The sequence below is a fragment of the Ranitomeya imitator genome, chromosome 2 (genome assembly GCF_032444005.1).
Source record: "Ranitomeya imitator isolate aRanImi1 chromosome 2, aRanImi1.pri, whole genome shotgun sequence".
NCBI classification, from domain to species: domain Eukaryota; kingdom Metazoa; phylum Chordata; class Amphibia; order Anura; family Dendrobatidae; genus Ranitomeya; species Ranitomeya imitator.
Genome location: NC_091283.1, coordinates 275,708,237 through 275,730,609, shown reverse-complemented (window position 1 = coordinate 275,730,609; position 22,373 = coordinate 275,708,237). Strand labels below are relative to the sequence as shown.

The window sequence follows — 22,373 nt, the reverse complement described above, 5'->3', positions numbered from 1 at the left end:
GGAATAAGTCTGGATTTCTTGACATTGATGATCCAGCCCAGATCCTGTAAAGGTGAAACTGCGTGAGGTAGGCGGTCAGCACGCTGGATAGCTGAATTTCCGATGACCAAAAAGTCATCCAGGTAGGGCACAATTAAGGTCTCTTTTTGATGAAGATAAGCTATCACCTCCAGAATCACCTTGGGGAAGATTCTTGGTGCTGTAGAGAGGCCAAAGGGCATAGCTGCACACTGGAAATGACGAATCTTACCTTCAAATGTTACCGCTACCCTGAAGAATCTTTGGTATCTGTCATGGATAGAGAGATGGTAGTAAGCATCTTTTAGATCAATGCTCCTCATCATGCAATTTGGAAAAAGGTGTTTTATGGTGGATCTGATAGACTCCATTTTAAATTTATGATTTTGAATGAATGAATTAAGTTTTTTTAGGTTTATGATTGTTATGAATGAACTGAGTCACCCCACGGGCCAGGGATTACTTGGTACCGGGTCCTGCTGTTCACAGGGGGATGTCACGGTGGCTGCGACCCGGTTCATGGCCCAGGGCGCCCATGTAAAAAGGAAAGGTCTTTAAAGGGATAGAGTTTATGTTTGTGACGCCACCTGTGGTATTCGGTCATGATGACCGACGCTGCTTTAGGGGGTCTGCTGGGGGATGTTATGACAGCTAGATGGTATATCTTCCCACAGGTGAAGTATATCCCCAGGGCTCCCGGTGTGTAGATGGTGATATAGTGAGAGGTGCAGAGAAGAACGAGGGCACAAGGTTGCAGTCTCTTTACCTTCACTGAAGACTTCAGCATCCACAGTCCAGGGCACCAGATCACAGGGCAGGCAGAGAAGTCCAGGCAGTCCAAAGACAAGCAAGTTCCCCTGGGTAAGTCAGGTGGGAAGTCACTCTGCGCTCTCTGTCTCTAAGTCCCTGCTGCCACTAAGTGTCTCAATAAGGTCTTTAATCATTCTGCTGTACTAGGACAGGTACCTGTATGGCTTGCAGCTCAGGCCGTATGAACTGGGGTCTGTTCTCGGTGACTCCAGGCTCCTAGGTGCTGCTGTGCCACAGGTAATTATGGCCAAAGTCCTTGTAGAACAATACCCTCCAGTTCTGCTCTGTGTTTTATAATCCACAAAAGCCTCGGGCTCCTGGTACCTGGATTCTTGCGCTCTTACTCTTCAGAGGCCTGCTCATGGCCTCCTGGAGCTCTCACTTTCCTCTGTGCTCCACTCATGTCTGTCCTCACACACAGACTTCTACTACAAACTGAGCTGTCTCCGCCTCCAAACCAGGATCTTTATTCAAGGAAGCTGCCCTAAAACAGGGTTTGGAGCTCCCCCTCCTTGCCTGGAAGTGGAAGGTGTGTGTGTGTAAATCTACCAAAGGAAATCTCACTTGTCTCCAGACATAGCACTATCCTCCCCGTGAGGAAGACAGCACTACTGTGGTACCCGAACTCCTGGGGTGCCACAGAACCGTCAGGCTTGGAAACTAGGAATAAGGGAGAATAGAATTCTCTACCTTCCTGCCCTTCAGGAACCCGGACTAAGACCCATTTAGATAATAGGGTTTGAATTTCCACCTCAAGGGTCTTTTGTTATATTGCCGAGTTGAGGGATGTTATAATATATGATTCATGGGGAAAGCGAATGAATTGTAATTTAATTCCATCTCTGATTGTATTCAGGATCCACGAGCTAGTTGTTATTTTTTCCCACTGAGGAAAGAAAAATTTTAAGAAAATGGTACCTCTCTGTTTCTCCTGTTTAGTGGCCCATCTTGTCGGCCTCTCTGTTTGCCTTTTCTTGCCGAATGGCCTTCCCTTAAATGGCTTTCCTATAAAAGGGAATAGAAGAGTCAGGAAAAGCTTTTTTCCGGTCCTTTACCTTTGTGAGTATTTCATGTAGCATTTTTCCAAAGAGAAACTCACCCTCACATGGAATAGTGCAGATTTTGGATTTGACTGCGTGTCCTCTTTCCAGCTTTTCATCCATAAGGCCTGTCTGGCATTATTTACGAGACCTGCGGACCTTGCTGTGGAGAGAATCTGCAGATGCGTCAGCCATAAAGGCTGCTGCCCCTCTAATTAACGGAATAGCAGCCCGCAATTTTTCTCTTGAGACTTTGTGTTCAATTTGTTGGTCCAGCTGATCAATCCAAATGAGCATTGACGTAGCAGTGCATGTACTAGCTATTGCCGGTTTGAATATGCCTGTAGTTGCCTCCCAAGACCTTTTTAGAGATGACTCTGCTTTACGGTCAAGAGGGTCAGAAGGTAGCCCCGCATCTTCTACAGGTAACGTAGACTGCCTAGAGGTAGAAGCGACAGCTGCGTCCACCTTAGGGAATCTTAGTCCATGTAAGTAGCTCCTCATCACTAAACGGGTATTTTCTTTATGATGCTGAAGGGAGGAATCTTTTTTGATCCTGCATCTCCCATTCTCTTTTTATTAAAGCATTGACTGCCGGAATTACCGGAAAGGATCTGCTTTTTTGTGGTTTATCCTGGGTCATAGCTTGTAATTCTTCCCTAATTAAGGTACATAAGTCCGTAATAGATACTGCTGTTCCCTCTGTGGTCTCAGTAATGCAGTCTTTTCAAGGCTTTTTAGGGCATGAATCTGGAAGGGGCTGGCTACATAAAGCGCATTGCTTGTGTTTAGTTTTTTGTCTCTTTTTGATCTGAAGAGAGGGAGACATAGCAAAAGGGAGGGTGTCAGCTTAATAGGCAGAGTTTTACACTCACCCAGTGAAGCTATCGGTACTAGATCAGAAGGCCGAGGTCCTGTTCTGGATCTGGGCACCGCGGCATCGCTTCTGCGACCGGTATCCGTGGATCCGCTGCTGGAGAGATCCTTGGGGGGGCTGCTGAGTCTTCTGTTGGAGGGTCCATAGTCACTGGGGATGACATGTTGCATCGCCGAACGCAGCGCTTGTCTGATTTTTATAGGGCACACCCTTTTTTTCCTGGAGCCTTCTAGCGGTTCCGGGTCATTATTGCTGCTCTGCGCATGTGTGGATCAGCGCTTCCCCCCGCCACTGACCTCGGCCTGGACGCCCCGAAAGTTCAATCTCTACTTCTAGAGCAGGAGCATCTGTGGCGGTCGGCGAATGCGCGGTCCGGGATTCTGCACCAGACCGCATTCCGGAACGCTGCCCTCACCTTACCCGACTTCTTGACGGCCAAGGTTTGCTCCGGCGCCGCTCCACGCCGCATGTTCCTGAGTGGTGCCGAGCGGCCTTCCCCGGACCCGGCCATCACCTGAACCATCCATCAGATGAGGAGGGAGCCATCAAATGGAAATTCCCCTGATGCTGCTTCTGGACTGCAGCCCCTGCCGTTCCCAGAGATACTGCAGGCGGCCTGCATTGGTCCAGGTACTTGTTTCTTTGTAGAAAAAATCCTGTCGTTCCCGTAGGAACAGGAAACCTAAACTGAGGAGGAGAGGCAGATACAACTTCAGCCCTGGTTCTCAAGAAAGTTAGAATGCCCCTCTAGCCCTAGGGAGTCTTCTCCACCACTAGCAGTATATTCGGATTACCACACCTTCTGCCCTTTGTAATGTTGTTATGGAAATTTGGTTTGGATAAATCTATCCCTGTGTGTGCTGCGGCCGTTCCCAATAAGACTGATTATTATGAGCGCTCAAGGAATGAGACTGCACAACATTGTGACAATTACATTCCACCAATACTGATGATTTATTGTACATACATGGATTTATAATTGCATATAGAAAGGAGGTGGTAAGGAGTGGTTAGTTAATTACCATATTGTCTAGCTCCTGTTATTGGTTATCTGAATATATATACAATATTGTGCTTAATGCTACTACATCCACAGTGTAAACCCCTCCTGACCCCACACATAAACTTCCCCTCATCCAGCTCCATGACAACCAGCACAGCAGAGTCCTGCACCCTGGTCATGTGACTCCTGACTCCTCCCCTCTTGTGACCTCATCACAGGTCCTGTGTGCACACAAAAAAGCCATATATGTGGAGTGCGGCTCTGCAGGTGGAGGTAGGTGCTGGAGGCTCCATTATTCTCTATGTGGAGTGCGGCTCTGCGGGTGGAGGTCGGTGCTGGAGGCTCCATTATTCTCTATGTGGAGTGCGGCTCTGTGGGTGGAGGTCGGTGCCGGAGGCTCCATTATTCTCTATGTGGAGTGCGGCTCTTCGGGTGGAGGTCGGTGCTGGAGGCTCCATTATTCTCTATGTGGAGTGTGGCTCTGCGGGTGGAGGTCGGTGCTGGAGGCTCCATTATTCTCTATGTGGAGTGCGGCTCTGCGGGTGGAGGTCGGTGCTGGAGGCCCCATTATTCTCTATGTGGAGTGCGGGTGGAGGTGCTGGAGGCTCCATTATTCTCTATGTGGAGTGCGGCTCTGCGGGTGGAGGTCGGTGCTGGAGGCTCCATTATTCTCTATGTGGAGTGTGGCTCTGCGGGTGGAGGTCGGTGCTGGAGGCTCCATTATTCTCTATGTGGAGTGTGGCTCTGCGGGTGGAGGTCGGTGCTGGAGGCTCCATTATTCTCTATGTGGATTGCGGCTCTGCGGGTGGAGGTCGGTGCTGGAGGCTCCATTATTCTCTATGTGGAGTGCGGCTCTGCGGGTGGAGGTCGGTGCTGGAGCCTCCATTATTCTCTATGTGAAGTGCGGCTCTGCGGGTGGAGGTCGGTGCTGGAGGCTCCATTATTCTCTATGTGGATTGCGGCTCTGCGGGTGGAGGTCGGTGCTGGAGGCTCCATTATTCTCTATGTGGAGTGCGGCTCTGCGGGTGGAGGTCGGTGCTGGAGGCTCCATTATTCTCTATGTGGAGTGCGGCTCTGCGGGTGGAGGTTGGTGCTGGAGGCTCCATTATTCGCTCTAGGTGGAGTGCAAGTCTGCAAGTGGAGGTCGGTGCTGGTGGCCCATTGCATTATTCTCTATCAGGATTCACAGTAATTTTCTTCTGTCATTTGTTCTTCCTCTAAATAAATAATCACACAGATGCTCCAGAGGAGGCCTCGTCTCCCAGCAGTTGCTCCCCATTAGAGATGAGTGAACCTTTCAAGGTTCGGTTCATCTAACGTCCCGATGTTCACCAAACGGTTTGACAAGCATACCCGAACCCTATTGAATTCCGTGAGCGTCAAAACCAGATGCTTAATGGGCCGGCATTTCTATCTGAAACCTTGATCAGGAACAGGTGGATGAGTGACAGGTGAAAGCCTGGTGCTCTGAGAGCGCTGCCAAATTCAGGCAACACGCATGAAGGAGACCCAACTTGGAGTCTCCACATTTCAGAAAATGATTGTCACACATGCCCAAAAGTGGCATCAATTTTCCCACAGTAGGAATAGTAAAATTGTGCAGCATTTTTACAACTTCTGCAACTGGATGGGCTATTCGACTCCCTTGCTTTGGCAGCTGCTCAACAGTATTATTTGTTATAGCCCCATTTGTGCAAAGGGGTGTACATAATAAAAACAAATACCATAATCTTAAACAATAAAAGTCACTGACTGATACAGAAGGAGAGAGGACCTTGTCCGTGAGGGATCACAGTCTAAAAATGGGTGAGTGAGGATACAATCGCTGAGAGATGGTTACTGCAGGTTGTATTCTTGTCAGAAGAGGAGGTTCTTCAGGTTGCTTTTTGAAAGTTTCTATGGTGGACAAGAGCATGGTATTTTGGAGTAGAGAGTTCCAGAGTAGGGGGATGCGCAGGAGAAAAGGTGGTAAGAGGGGAGTAGAGAAGGAGATCTTATGAGGATCGGAGGTTGCCTGCAGGTAAGTACTGAGAGACGAGGTCACAGATGTTTGGAGGACACAGGTTTTGAATGGCTTTGTAGGCCATGATTAGGGTTTTGAACTGGAGTCTCTGGGTAAGGGGGAGCCAGGGTAGGGATTGATAGAGGGGAGAGGCCGGGGAATAGTGTGTGGGGGGAGGTTAGGTGGATTAGTCGGGCAGCGGAGTTTAGTATGGATTCGAGGGGTACAAGACTGTTAGAAGGGAGGACACAAAGCAGGAGCCTGCAGTAGTCTAGACTTGAGAGTTGTGGACAGCTTTCCAGGCCGAGTTTGAACAATGGCAGTCTCCACACAAACTGGATGCAGGGAATGCGGTGTGTGATAACAGTGTGAACATGTTGCCTTCCCCACCTCGGGGTCAACCTTACACACATGCTTTGCATGGCTCATGTCCTCAACCTGGTTGTACAGAAATATCTCTACCACTATTTGGCCTGGATGCGCTCCAGAAAGCACGGTCGCCGTGTTGTCACTTCTGCCATTTGCACCCCGCAGGTCATCGACTTGCGTCGCTACAGAGGTCTTTCGGCCTACCGGTTAACTGTTTTACATGCGATCTGCTGACATGGTGGAATTTCACTCTCCACATGTTGTAGCGACTGTGGCAGCAGCAACAAGCCCTGTAGCAATATGTCCTTTTGCATAGCCTGGGCCAACTTAGTACAGATGTGGTGAAAAATCATGCTTGCGTAGTGAGCACAGATGAAGGACCTTTGTACCCTTCTGCACAGTCTTGAAATGGCTATCAAGATGGTTTTCGCTGACGATGCCATCATGAGCATCTCTATTCCAGTCATATACATGCTGGAGCACACTTTGAATAGTGCGCAGGAGGTTGTTGTGGTCCCAAAGGAAGAGGAGGAAGATGCGGAAGTGATATCAATGTCTCAAAGTTTCGGACTGTTGTCGCGCAAGCAGGTGCCATGGGAGGTTTTATTATTGGGGGGGTCATGGTACCAGACAAACTGAAGGTGCAGGAGCCAAGGAACAAATGGAGAAGGACAAGGAGGAAAAGGTGATGGGCATGCAACAGTCAGGAGATGAAGAGAATAATTATCCCCTCTGTTGACCGTGGTTGGCAGGAGAGGATGTAAGAAGCAAGCTTGGGTTCTACCCTGCCACCAAGACACCATGGACTCAGACCTCATGGAAGCGCACCACATATGAGCGCCTTCTTGCTGCACTATCTACAACATGATGCCCATATTTTTAGGATTAGAAATTGTGCAGGCTACTGGGTTGCCACTCTGTTAAATCCATGGTACAAGAGTAAATTTTGCCTAATGCTTTCCCCCTGTAATGGGATGCGCATGTGCTGCTGGAGTATCGAAACACGCTTGTACACAAAATTAAGAGTGGTTTTCCCTAAGACAGCAGTGAAGCACAATTGGTGTATCAGTTATAAAGTTCCAAACCTGGGAATGTGCAAGAACATTAGCATCAGCTATGTAAGTGGCATAAGTAATTTGTTTGCATCATTTCACACTTTTTTAGATCAGCACGTGCACCAGCAGAAGAGAGTGCAAGTCTCACACTTGAATGACTGGAGAGGATGTAGCAGGAGTATCTTCAGCTCAATATCAATACCATCAGGGGGAATTTGGACGCTTGTGAATTTTGGTCTTCAAAAATGGCTGAGTGGCCGAACTTTCATCAAGATGAACAAGTCATGGATCTGCAATGACTTTTGTACCCCAATCGCAGAATAGGCGATAGCGTAGTTTTCAGTGGGCTGCGTTGATATTGCGTTATTGTAGTATGTAACACCTTTGTCGTGGATCCTGTTCCTGTTGTTGCTAACAATTTTTGGAAATGTGGAGATTCTTAAGTTGTCTTCATCTTGTGGCTTGCCTGTAGTGGATGGAGTGTCAGAGCCTCATTATACTATTTCTACTCTGGGGAAACTGATGACACTTTAGTGGTGTCTGCCCCTAATTTTTGGAAATGTTTGGACTCTAAATTGGGTCTCCCACATGTTTGTTACCTGAATTTGGCACCAGGCCTACACTTATCACTCATCCACCTGTTACTGATCAATGTTTAAACTAGAAATGCTGGTTCAAGCTGTTTTCCAGGCCCTGCCGCATGCCTCCATGCTTTGCAATTATCCGATTAGAACTCTGGGTGAGTTCGGTAGTTGGAGACTTTTGATGCGGGGGAAAAACAAGGCTAATTCTGGTGCCACCTCTGACCTTTTGTTGTCATATTAAGGTGGAGGAGGAAGAGGAGGAGAGGCCACTTGATGCAGCGCTTGCCATCTACTGGAGCACATGCTCTTTCTGACCCTTATCTACAAGGCATACCGCTGTTTGGCTGCAAAAGAAAGGGAGTTGAGTATCCTGTCTAGTATCACAAGTTGTCAGTTGTCTTTGGATAGGACGATGTTTGTTCAGTAGAGCTTTCAGCAACATTACCACCTACCCCACAAACCTCGAACACCAATCCTGTTCCCCTTTCCACCACAACCTTACTTTTTCCAACTCATGTTTGCTGTACCCTTCCCCTTTTGTAAGTCGCCTGTCTCTAATTTAATAATCAGTATTTATTAGCTGATATAGTGTGGCTAGACCACAAAATTAGCACAAAAGATTAATATGTTGAAATGTAGACTTGTGCCTGCATCAGAGTATTACCCCAAATGATTTTGATTAGTAAATGTGACCACTGGAGTCCGGACTGCAACGCCGTATTAGCCCAAATGATTTTGAGTAGGAAGTATGGACTACTGCATGCACAACACTATTAGCACAAACTACCGTATATACTCGAGTATAAGCCGAGATTTTCAGCCCATCTCGGCTTATACTTGAGTCACGGTGGGTGGCAGGGTCGGCGGGTGAGGGGGAGAGGGCGCTGAGGCATACTTACCTGCTTCCAGCGATCCTGACGCTCCCTGCCTGTCCCATGGTCTTCTGTGCTGCAGTTCTTCCCCTCTTCAGCTGTCACGTGGGACCGCTCATTAGAGAAATGAATAGGCGGCTCCACCTCCCATAGGGGTGGAGCCGCCTATTCATTTCTCTAATCAGCGGTGCCGATGACCGCTGATAGAGGAAGAGGCTGCGGCACCGAAGACCAGCTGTCCGGGAGAAGGAGCCGGATGCCGGGACCAGGTAAGTATGTCATACTTACCTGTCCCCGTTCCAGCCGCCGGGCGCAGCTCCATCTTCCCGGCGTCTCTGCGCTCTGACTGTTCAGGTCAGAGGGCGCGATGACGCATATAGTGTGCGCGGCGACCTCTGCCTGATCAGTCAGTGCGGAGAGACGCTGGGACCGGACGCTGGGAGCTGCAAGCAAGAGAGGGGAGTATGGCGTTTTTTTTTTTTCTTTTTTATTGCAGCAGCGGCACAGATTTATGTGGAGCATCTATGGGACAGTATGAACGGTGCAGAGCACTATATGGGGCACAGCTATGGGGAAATATTAACGGTGCAGAGCACTATATGGCACAGCTATGGGGAAATATGAACGGTGCAGAGCACTATATGGGGCACAGCTATGGGGAAATATGAACTGTGCAGAGCACTATATGGCACAGCTATGGGGCAGTATGAACGGCGCAGAGCACTATATGGCACAGCTATGGGGCAGTATGAACGGTGCAGAGCACTATATGCCACAGCTATGGGGAAATATGAATGGTGCAGAGCACTATATGGCAGAGCTATGGGGAAATATGAACCGTGCAGAGCATATAGGGCACAGCTATGGGGCAGTATGAACGGTGCAGAGCACTATATGGCACAGCTATGGGGCAGTATGAACGGTGCAGAGCACTATATGCCACAGCTATGGGGAAATATGAATGGTGCAGAGCACTATATGGCAGAGCTATGGGGAAATATGAACGGTGCAGAGCATATAGGGCACAGCTATGGGGCAGTATGAACGGTGCAGAGCACTATATGGCACAGCTATGGAGCAGTATGAACGGTGCAGAGCACTATATGGCACAGCTATGGGGAAATATGAACGGTGCAGAGCACTATATGGCACAGCTATGGGGAAATATGAACGGTGCAGAGCACTATATGGCACAGCTATGGGGAAATATGAACGATGCAGAGCACTATATGGCACAGCTATGGGGAAATATGAACGGTGCAGAGCACTATATGGCACAGCTATGGGGAAATATGAACAGTGCAGAACACTATATGGCACAGCTATGGGGAAATATGAACGGTGCAGAGCACTATATGGCACAGCTATGGGGAAATAATGAACGGTGCAGAGCACTATATGGCACAGCTATGGGGAAATAATGATCTATTTTTATTTTTGAAATTCACCGGTAAATGCTGCATTTCCACCCTAGGCTTATACTCGAGTCAATAAGTTTTCCCAGTTTTTTTTGTGGCAAAATTAGGGGGGTCGGCTTATACTCGGGTCGGCTTATACTCGAGTATATACGGTAGTTTGATGTTGGAAAGTCAATTTCACACAGGACAGGATTGTATCTAACTATATGACAAGCTAAGGCCTCTTTCACATTTCCGTCGGTACGGGGCCGTCGCAAACCGTCAGCCCGACGTGCCAACGGACGTTGTGCAAATAGTGCACAACGTGGACAGCGGATGCAGTTTTCAGACGCATCCGCTGCCCATTATGAGTTCCGGGGAGGAGAGGTCGGAAATGGCGGTTCCGACTGACGAAAAAACGTTACATTGAACATTTTTTTCATCACGATGGGCCGCAAAATCACGACGCATCCGTTGCATGATGGATGCGACGTGTAGTCATACGTCGCAATGCGTCGCTAATGCAAGTCTATGGAGAAAAAAGGAATCCTGCGGGCAACTTTGCAGGATACGTTTTTTTCTCCAAAACGACGCATTGCGGCGTTGGCCAAACAACGGAAGTGTGAAAGAGGCCTAACTTGCAGAGTGGCCTCTCTGCGCTGTTACACTGAGAAAATAGCATCAGCAAAGCATATCTGCTTTTTATTTTATATGGAGAGGGACATGTGACCTCACCAGTGACACGAGCCCTTATGTCATGACATTGTTGATGGTTTCTGTACCTTGATTGGCTGCCAGAATACACACCTTTGAGTTCATTAAAAAAACACAGACCACTGCTACTCTGACCTCTTCCCATGCATCACCCCTTCCCCTCATCAAACACGGGGATTGCCCTACCCTACCCAAAAAGCGTAATGTTACTACTCAGCTGTCAGGTGACCCGTTACAAGGATCTCCTTCCCTGTCCCTAACACTGGGGAGTGCCCTAGCTTGCCCTATTCCACGGGATACTTCTGAAGGTGAATATGCCGGGGCAGCCACCCTTGCCTTATCTCCTGAGTTAGCCCTCCGTCTGTTCTCTTCCCTCACCAAGACCGCTACTGTGCACCGCAGTACACCAACCCAACAAACAAGGGTAAACTGAAAACACCATGCATACAAATATTCACTCACATATAACAGAGGAATGCACCAGGGAGTGGAGGATGGGAAAAAAACTAAAGTAGAGAAGGGAATTGCCACACTTACAAACCACTCAACAGTCACAGATAACTCCTCCAAAACTCCTACTCATGTGAACACCTCTCCTCCTAAGCCATGAAACAAATGCTAGCTCTGACATGGGTTTGAATCAGGACCCAGATCATAAAGGGGATGGGAGTGGCTAACCGAGCACATCTGAGAGCTCAGAGTTTCCAACATGGTCGATTAACCCCTGTTCTGCCAAAAGAAATTAACATCATTTAAAAGAAGTGCTTTTCAGCAATCAGATTCTGCAGTCTTTTGGCTACTCTCTGTTGCGGTAACCCCGTGACGCCTAATAAAAACATTATTGGAAACTCAATCATTTGCTGAAATGTGCCTGAGCTTTGCTCTGGAACACTATTCCGAATATGCTAGGTTCGTGCCGAATTTGAAATTGGCGAACGTTTTCTGACAAGTTCGCACATCTCTACTTCCCGTATTTTTACACTGCACATTGATGTCTTCCTGGAAAATCCTTTATTCTTCTTTTTTATGGACTCGTAACAGAATGAGTCCTGTGACCTCACTATAGGCACCGTCTTTGGTCCACAGAACAGACTGGGTCCTGAGATGCCATTTTGGCATCTTATCTGCTGTTAATAGATTAATAGAAGTTGAAAAACTGAACAGTGAGTTGTTTTTCATTTTTGTGCATTGTTACAACTTTTGCACTTTTTTGGATTGGTTACAGGACGTGTCCACCTGAAAACGTTGTGTGCACATGTCTTTACACTATACCAGCATCACTGCTCCTGTATCTTGTTTTCCCATGGTTTTTTGCATGATTCTTCATCAGCTGATCTTCCTTCTATTTAGGATCCTGGCAGATACAATCCTTATAGTAATTATCTTCTGGAAAATTTACTTTAAACTTTAACGAATGGCTATGGACAAGATGGCGGAGAAGCTATTAAACCTCACCCTAGAAATCCTCATCCGGCTTACTGGAGAGGTGAGAGATTCTGATGACGTCACAATCCATAATTATTATCTATGGGAATAAGAGATGGACAGAACTGGAGAGGTGGGGACTCTGGAAATGTCTGTAGTGAGATTTATTAATATGTCTCTCCATAACCAGGATTACACAGTAGTGAAGAAGACCTCTAGTGAACACTTTCAGGACCCTGTGTCTGTGGGATGGGAAAGACCCCTGAGCCCAATCACAGGGCCTCCATCTCACCCCCTGATACATGAGGACATCAATGACCAGAAGATCCTAGAACTCACCTATAAGATGATTGAGCTGCTGACTGGAGAGGTGACACTGCTAGGAATGCTGGAACATTATACAGTAACACTATGAAGGGTCCGGGGGGATGACGGTATCTTTGTATGTGCCAGGTTCCTATAAGGTGTCAGGATGTCGCAGTCTATTTCTCCATGGAGGAGTGGGAGTATTTAGAGGGACACAAAGATGTGTATGAGGATGTCATGATGGAGGTTCCCCAGCCCCTCACATCACCAGGTAATAGACAGGACTAAATACACACGGCCTATAATTATCTGTATATAAAGAAGGAATTCAGTCCCTGTATGTGTTTCCTCCAGATTTATCCAGTAAGAGGACAACACCAGAGAGATGTCCCCGTCCTCTTCTTCCACAGGACTGTAAACAAGAAGATCCCAATGTTCCTCAGGATCATCAGGTAGATGGAGAGAGGGTGTCATGAGATTTCCCCTAGGATGTGTAGACGGCTGTGAAGGTCTTGTGCTCAGTCTTGTTTTATCCACCAGTATTATATGTTTTATACTTGTGTAATGAGAACGGTGGAGATGGCAGGATTAGAGCTGTTCATAGATGTGACTTCTCCATCTGTCTGTGACTTTTACAATATTTGTTTCAGGGTGAAGATCTGACCCATATTAATACTACAGAGACAAATGTGGGGGGTGATGAGCGGTGTAAAAAGGCGATTCCTACATATGACTACCCAGGTGAGCAGTATCCGCTAAATACTGATGTCACAGATTCTATTGTAATTATATGTCGAGTTTCTAATAACTGTATCGGCCCTGGAAGGACAGTCAAGTGAGAAGCCAAACAGTTTTGAGGTCAATAAGAAATATGTAGGCAAATCGGGAAAGGATTTAGAAGTAGGGTCTGGTAATAATCTACTCAAAACCGGGTAACAACTTAACTCTCGTAATAACAGATTGGCTAATTTCACTGTTACACAATGAACTAAATGACCCTGTGAATTTAGTGCAGCATCTCCACCAGCGCAACCATGGACTATATTGTGAAGGCTGGTTAGAAAATTGACAGTGCAGGAGCATGGCAGTACAAGAACGTTACAGAGTAGTCATGGGGAGACGTGACATGGCAGCATATGAAGTTCTTCTATGTACAAAGGTGTTTCTCTATACCTTCTGTACACAATTGATTATTGATACCCTGCTTTACATGATGTGTTGTATGAGCTCCCTTGGGAAGAATAAACACGTATCTTGATGCAGAAATGAGCAAACTTTTCTGAAATGACCATACTGCTAAGAATAAAGATCATTTTCACATGTAAAGCCCTGTGGAGTAAATGGCGCTATAATAATAATAATTTTCTCCTCTTTGCATTCAGCTGTGTGTGGGTACCAAGCAGCATAACACTGTTTAACCTTCAGATTGACTGCATATCTGCAGTCAATCAATGTTATTTCTGGTGACAGGTTCCCTTTAACCCCTTTACAATCTCCGCCGTACCTGTACTGTGGAGGTCGCTTCCCTCCCTTTGATGTGGGCTCCGGCGGTGAGCCTACATCTCTTCCGGAACATGTCAGCTGTTTTGAACTCTGACAGCGACGTTTAACACGTGCTTCCGGCCATCGGGCCAGAAATCCGCCCATCGGTGACCCCCGTCGTGTTATTGCGGGTCACCGGTGGGTTAGCATGACAACCAAACATCTTAGAGACCTCTATGGTTGTCAGTGCCGGCTTGCTATGAGGAAACGGGGTGTCGATGGGCGCCCAATTCCGCTAGCCAATACCGCATGGACCAGGGATCATCCCGCCTAACCCCTGCTCTCCCGTTAAACGTGGGCATGACGCTACTCAGACAACACAGGGTTAGGTTATAACAGTGTGGCAATACTTTATCGAACCACAACACACAATAGCAAACAGAACAGTCCCAGCAATTACCCCCAAGATGGTGCACATTACAGGGTCCCTCCGTTCTGCTTACTCGCTGGGATATTGGTAGATGTTATGTTGGAGCTCCCAGGGTCGCTATTCCACCTGTGATACACACATAGAAAAGAGGTAACGACAAGCATAGGGAGATGACCAAGAACAGTTCATAGTCAATACAATGTCCAAAGCCAGTTGATACGAGAGTCACCACCTGGCTTATCCGACCATCTCCATATAACTAGGTGACCAGCGGGTCCCAAACCTGGCTTTCTCCAAACATATCCATGGTTCAGAGATGGTCACTGGATCAGATCTGTGTCCTTCCAACCGGAGCCGAAAACCCCTAGGTTGTTTCCTATAGAATCATAGATCCGTGTCCCTCGTGATGGTGCCATGATGAATTGGCTGCAGTCCTGTCTCTCGTCCGTTGTGTGGTTTGCAGAATGTCCAGTTGGTAGCTCTGTGTTACTTCAGTTTAAGTGATGAGATCTCTGAGGTTTTTTTTATACCAGAGGCCTGTAAGCTATTTTTAGATTTACTTTGTGTCCTTCAGTCCCCCTCACAGCCTTTCCCTATCTACCTTCGAAGTCAACAAACTGGTTATAGAATACAATACACAATAAGCATATCGGCACACAGTAAACAAATATAAACACTCACCATGTACAAGTCACTATTACAGATTTATACAGTATGTTAAATAGTATATCAGTTTGCAAGTCTGTCATCCTGACCCACCAGATATAAGCACTTAAATCCACAAGCCAATATACAGATAAAAGTAAATTCTTATTGGTTTGCAAAAAGACATTGTTGTCTGGGTAAAGGTACCTTCACACTGAACAACTTAACAACGATAACGATAGCGACCCGTGACGTTGCAGCGTCCTGGATAGCGATATCGTTGTGTTTGACACGCAGCAGCGATCAGGATCCTGTTGTGACATCGCTGGTTGGAGCTAGAAGGCCAGCACCTTATTTCGTCGCTGGATCACCCGCTGACATCGCTGGATCGGCGTGTGTGATGCCGATCCAGCGATGTCTTCACTGGTAACCAGGGTAAACATTGGGTTACTAAGCGCAGGGCCGCGCTTAGTAACCCGATATTTACCCTGGTTACCATTGTAAATGTAAAAAAAAACAAACATTACATACTTACATTCCGGTGTCTGTCGCTTCCCTCGCCGTCAGCTTCCCGCACTGACAGTGAGCGCCGGCCGTAAAGCACAGCGGTGACGTCACTGCTGTGCTCTGCTTTACGGCCGGCCCTCACAGTCAGTGCGGGAAGCTGAGTATGGCTTCAGCAGGTGTGCCGAGAGTTGGAACGCTTCATCTCCAACACATACAAAAGGCATTGGCGGCCCCGAAGTTTCAGGCAGCGGTATTGGTGGTGATAATTTGCAAGCTGTTTCCATAGAGATGACGCCCCATTGCAGACACTTTAAAAACTTGGGAATCATTGGAGCGGCCATAGGCCCCAATATAGACAGCTATAAATTTGTATTCTGTTTCTGCGATGGCCATGAGCACAATGGTCCAGATGCGCAGGTTTGACAATGCAGATATGTTTCCCGTCCACTGCACCCAAGCAATTGTGAAACTGACAGATTTGTTTAAATTTTTCTATTTGGGATGTGGTATAAACTTGCCATGTAAAGAGTCCCACAATCACGGCAGGTGTGCTTCACAATTCCTGATATGGTCGCCCCAGTCTGAACTGGAAATGGAGTGACGAAAGGGATTCTCCAGTTGCAAGGAATCTGAGAAAAAAAGCAAAGCAAAAATTTGTACAAAATACCAGCAACAACATTCCAGTTATAAGTCAGTTTTAACAGCAGGAGATAGAATAAAAATGGCTTACCGAAGAGTCACCGTCAGACGCTTTGCCGGTGAAACTGAGAAATGGCAATATGTATCACTTCTTGCGATGATGTGTCCAATCCGTTCCACCAACAAGTCGAAGTTCTCCGCTTACATCTGCATGTAGGTGAAAAACTTCTCGGGGTTTCCTCTTAACTCCAAGTATAATGTTGAATACACCCCCCGCGTCATTCTCTGTGCTGTGATTGGGTGGATCCACAAACGTCGTCGGCGCAGACTAATGATGCGCTGTCTCTCTCTCTCCTTCTCGAGAACAATCGCTTTCAATGATTCGCCTCAACAGTAAAATCCACAGAAATCTTCAGAATGTTTGCCATCATGTCTTCCATCTTCGCCACTTGCTCCTCTACAACCTGTCAAAGATGGGCTGTAGGAACACTGTATATATTGGTTACTGAAAACCTATCACGTTTGGGAGCCTCCCATGGGCGGTTTTAGAAACCGGATCTGTCATAAAACAGATAAAAAAAACGGATGAAAAACTGATGCGACGGATCAGGTTTTTTCCGGATCCGCTAGCTGGATCCGGTGGAAAACCGGATTTGTCGCATCAGTCTTTCACAATTTAAGTCGCTCCGCCGGATTTAGCCTGACGGCAAAAACCTGATGTGTGAAAGCAGCCTTATTACGATATACTCTGGTTTCTTCACAGCCGTCTGGTGGTAGGTGCTCATAGCAAGTGAGGTATTCTGCTACATACAGGTGATCTGATCATCACCTGTATGTAGCAGATTATCGGGTTATGGCAGCTTCTAGTCTCCTATGAAGACTATTGAAGGATGCCCCGTTCAAAATAAAACAATACAAAAAATGAAACCTACACATATTTGGCGTTCACAATCGCCCGATCTATCAATAAAAGAAGGATTAACCTGATCGCTAAATGGCGCAGCGTGGAAAAAAATGTCAAAATGCCAGAATTACGTTTTTTCTTGGTCGCCATGACATTGCATTAAAATGCAATAAAGGGCGATCAAAAGATCGTATCTGCACCAAAATGTTATCAATGAAAACGTCAGCTCGGCACGCAAAAAATAAAACCTCACCCAACCCGAAATCACGAAAAATGGAAACGCTACGTGTCTTGGAAAATGGTGCATTTATTTATTTTTATACAAACTATTATTTTTTTATTTTTTTCACTACTTAAATAAATAAGACCCTAGACATGTTTGGTGTCTATGATCTTATAATGACCTGGAGAATCATAATGGCAGGTCAGTTTTAGCATTTGGTGAACGTGGTAACAAAAACAAATCCCCGGTGCCAGGTATTGAACACAGCTCACTTCATTGTCCTCTGCTCTGCCTGCGATCAGCGGGAGCAGGGGACAATGTTGAGAGTTGTATTCTGAGCCCACTGTCTACATAGAGTAAAATTAAGAATAAAATAAAAAATCACATTAAGGGCTCATACTCATCTGCGAGTAAAATGGTGCAATCAGATAAAAAAATCAGACCGCACTCTGATCAGGGTTATTCTATGAGCATGCTGCAACTGTCCTTGTATCTGGGAAGAGACTCGCCAATGCAAGTCAATGGGTGCGAGAAAAAAAATCACTCTGTACTCGGACCATGTTAGTGTTGTCATATTTTTTTGTTTTACACATCCACGTCCTTTGAAAAGCCGGCAATTCTTCTGCTGCATACAGTAAAATTGCAACGTGACCTAATAGAATAGATAGATATAACTATGTCAGTCACATACAGAATTAGTACTGTGTGCAGCTTACTCTACATGTATTATATTAGTTACCAAATTATTTTCAGAAAAAACTGGCATTTTCACCGACCATTTATTAACCAGCAGAGGGAAAGCGGACATCTGGGGGCAGATGTTTATAGCCTGGGGAGGAGGTAATACACATGGCGCTTCCCAGGATATTCATATCAGTTCACAGCTGTATACTTAGCCTTTCCCGGTTATTAAAGTGGGGGCTCCCTCAAAAAAATGACTGAAAGTAACACTATAATTAATAACCAGCATAGGCTTGGCAGACAGCTGCAGGCTGATATTAACAGTTTACAAAGGGACCATGGACATTGGGCCCTATTCCAGACTAAAAACATCAGCTCTCAGCCGCCCCAGAAATGGTGCATATATAAGATGCACCAATTCTGGCACTTAGCCTCGCTCTTCCCACTTGCCCTGGTGCGGTGGCAAGTGTGGTGATGGGGGATTGATGTCACCTTTGTATTGTCAGGTGACATCAAGCCCAGAGATTAGTAATAGAGCGGTCTCAATCAGATGCCCCCATTACTAACCCCATAGACAAATTGAATTAAAAAAAAAAGAATAAAGACTTTAATTGAAAGAATGACACCGACTCCTTTAATGAATCTAAAATAAACCATACTCACATCATCACCCAGTCCACTGAAGGCAATGTCTCCTGTAACAGAATTAAAATAATTAACAACGATATTCCTCACCTGTCCGCAGAGAAGATAATAATCCATTTGTCCTATGACAGGTCTAGCTCTGCTACATCTACATGGCAGACTGCCATCCTGCAGAGACACTGAGCTGTGTGTGCTTGCTCAGCTCAGTGTCTTACGGTGAACTCTCTTCACCTCATTGATGTCACCACAAGCATGAGAAAGTTCTCATGTTCACGATGCCGTCAGAAAGGTCCTGTGAATTCCCAACCAATGAACTCAGTTCAACTCACTGTCAGCGCTATCACCGTGGGACGAGTTCTAACTGCGCTAGCACTGACGTTGGTGAGTTGAACTGAGTTCATAGGCTCTGAATTCCCAGGACCTTTCTGTTGGCACCACGGTCCTTAGAACTTTCTCATGCTCACTGTGAGGTGAAAGTAGTTCACTGTGATACACTGAGCTCAGCAAGCACGTGCAGATCAGTTTCTCTGCTGGATGGCATACTGAACAGTAGCATCATGCAACAATTCAGTCTGGATGTAGCAGAGCTAGAGGCGGAAGAAATTCTTATCTTCTTGGCTGACGGGTAAAGAATATGGTTGTTTATTCTAATTGTTACAGGGGACATTGGCTTCAGCTGACTGGGCGATTACGTTAGTATGGTTTAATTTAGGTTTGTTAAAGGAATCTGTGTCATTCTTTCAATTAAAGGATTTTATTCTCTGTGGTTTTACAAATACAAAGGTGTTTTTTTTATATGTATAATTTGACCTTGGGGTTAGTAAAGGGGAGGTCTTATAGACACCTCTCCATTACTAACCTCTGGGCTTGATGTCACCTGACAATACAAAGGTGCCATCACACCCGCCCCCCCCACCCATACATCATCCCACTTACCACCGCACCAGGGAAAATGAGTAGAGCGAGATTAAGTGCCAGATATGGTGCAACCTGTGGATGAGCCTTTTCTAGGGTGGCTGAGAGCTGATGTTTTTAGTCAAGGATGGGGCCCTTTCCCAGGCTATTTTCAGCCCACAGCTGTCTGCCTAGCATTTGCTGGGTATTAATTATAGGGCAACTCTACATCACTTTTTGGGGCTCCCCCATTATAATAACCAGTAAAGGCGAAGTATACAACTGGGAGCTGATATTAATAGCCTGGGAAGCTCCATGGGATTTACTCCCCTTCCCAGGCTATTAACATCAGCCCATAGCCATCTGCTTTACCTCTGCAGGTTATGAAAATTAAACCCATGCAATTATTTTCAGAAAAATAATCATATAATTAAATACATGTACAGTAAGCTGCGCACACACACTATACTAATTATATGTGTGACTGACATCTTTATATCTACTCTATGTATATATACTGTTTGTAATCTATCTATTCTATTCTGTCACGTCACTCTGTGATTCTACTGTGCACGGCAGATGAATCGCCGGCATTTCAATATATAAATTTGTGTAAATGACAGAGTAATTCTTTATGTCAGAGTTCATGTTAAAATGGCATTGCAATCGAATAACAGTTACATGGCATTCGGATGTCAATTGGATGCTAGGTGTGAAAAATCGGATGGTACTCGCTTGAAAATCTCATGGCATGTTCATGACATTAGTCCTACTTTTCTATTTCGGAACCTTTTTTTCACGGTAATGGGTATAAGCCCTTAACACCTAATCCCCTGAAGTCATTGTCCCCTGTAAGAAAACAAAAATAATACAACAATATCTCTCACCTGTTCAAAGTTGAATGAATCGAGTTACCAATGCCTTAATGCATCTGTGTGACATTTGCTCATCATAATAATAATCTTTATTTATATAGCGTCAACATATTCCGCAGCGCTTTACAATTCAACAGTTCATATACAACAGTCATAACAAAGTTAACGATGTACAATAATTAATGCAAAGATCTTGACGACCCTGCCTGTAAGAGCTTAGAGTGAAACAAAGTATAGGGGCTTTTTTACAATGATGTTCCAACCATCTTGAGGAATTGGGGGTGGATAAAGGTGTAATGAGCTGATCACCAACCAATATTTGTAGTGCTTTTGGGTGCGATGGAGTTTGATGGAGGGTTATGAGGCAACCGCTCCTGCTGAAGAGCAGGGGAAAATGACTCCCTGCAGCGAGAGCGGGCCTATGAACAGTGATCACCTCAGTGAGATCATTGCAGTTCACCTTGAGAAATCAGCGTGCAAGGAGTCATTATACCAAGCTTTTCAAGGTGAGTGGTTGCCTCAGGTCACAGCTTATGATGATAAGCAAATGTCACACAGATGGATTACAGCGTGGGACACCTTGGATTCTTTCAACTTTAGAGAGTTGAGGGATATTTTTGTTTTTTCATTTGTTTCTTTACATGGGACAATGGCTTCACTGGATTAGGTGTTAAGGAGAGTATAATGTGACTCTTTATTTTATACTTTTGAGTAAAATTATGTATACAGCAGGGGGCAAATACATTTCTCAACATTGTCTCCTGCTTGCACGGGCAGAGCAGGGTACAATGATTTGAGCTGTTTTAAACACCCCGAGCCAGAGATTAGCGCAAACAGTACCTCTGATTCCCAGGTGCCGGTACGTGTCACACTGATGACACACGCATGTCATTAGTGTGCACATGTAAGAGACGTTTTGTGGCCCCTTCTGCTGCTAAAAAACAGTCATGTCAGTGTGCTTTGCCCACAGACACACGATCCATGGAAACACACTGACTTGTGCGCAGATGCATTCACTTGAATGGGTCTACGTTTTTAAGTGTCTCTGGTACGTATGAAAACTGTCACCACACGTACCGGACACACTGACATGTAAAGGAGGCCTGAAGGGGGTACTCTCATTTCCAAGATCCTATCCCAAAATATAGTAGATGTAGTAATAATAATAGCAAATACCTCCAATAAGAAATGTGGTATAGTTTTCCCATGTCCAGGGCATTGCAGTAGCTTAGGTATTGTGGTGCGGTGACCCACGTTACAGCCATGGGGCGCTGTGTGTGCGCTTCAAGGTGCGCTTGGAGGCATAAATGTGATGAGACAAAGTCCGGCAGGAGTGTAAATGGCCGGTGTGTGTGTTGCAGAGGAAGACACTCTGTGCTGTCAGTCTGAAGTTTGGTTGGTGTGCTGGGACCTGTAGTCCCACAAGTAGTTGTGTAATGCTAATGGGAGATTGGCAGGGCTAGTTATGAGAGATGGGATGGTCAAACTAGCCACACACACCCACACTCCCACCCAGGGGAGTGGTTACAGGTATGTAATGTGACCAGGGTGTGGGTCACATGTTCCTGTGTATGGATCCGTTTGGTCCATGTGCAAGGTCCTGAAGGGTTGGTGTTGGAGTCTCCTGGCATTGGAGAAGTCCTGCAAGCACTGAGACCATGGACCTGATGAACGGTCAGTGTTGGATGGTCCTTTTATGGGCTGGAGTCCTGGAAGCACTGAGACCGTGAGTCCTGCAATAGCCCGTGTGTTGGATTGTCCTGCTATGGACTGGAGTCCTGGAAGCGCCTGGTAAGAGTGAGTCCTGCAATAGCCCGTGTGTTGGATTGTCCTAGAATGGACTAGAGTCCTGGAAGCACTGCTGAGGTTATGGACTGGATGCTCGAGGGTGTTGGATTGTCCTGGGATGGGCTGGAGTCCTACAAACACCTGGTAAGAGTGTGAGTCCTGGAATGGTCAGAGTGTTGGATTGTCCA

At 46.2% G+C, this 22,373-nt stretch overlaps 1 protein-coding gene across 1 annotated transcript in view; it reads left to right on the top strand.

Moving 5' to 3' along the window:
• Positions 1-3,980: 3,980 nt before the first annotated feature.
• LOC138666402 (oocyte zinc finger protein XlCOF7.1-like) overlaps positions 3,981-22,373 on the top strand; it is a 147,616-nt gene continuing 129,223 nt past the window's right edge. Inside the window, exons 1-6 of the mRNA XM_069754629.1 lie at positions 3,981-4,021; positions 12,092-12,227; positions 12,357-12,536; positions 12,620-12,743; positions 12,827-12,924; positions 13,123-13,213. Of these exons, the coding sequence (XP_069610730.1) occupies positions 12,156-12,227; positions 12,357-12,536; positions 12,620-12,743; positions 12,827-12,924; positions 13,123-13,213 (565 nt within the window). The 5' untranslated portion in view covers positions 3,981-4,021; positions 12,092-12,155. The remainder of the gene's footprint in view (positions 4,022-12,091; positions 12,228-12,356; positions 12,537-12,619; positions 12,744-12,826; positions 12,925-13,122; positions 13,214-22,373) is intronic.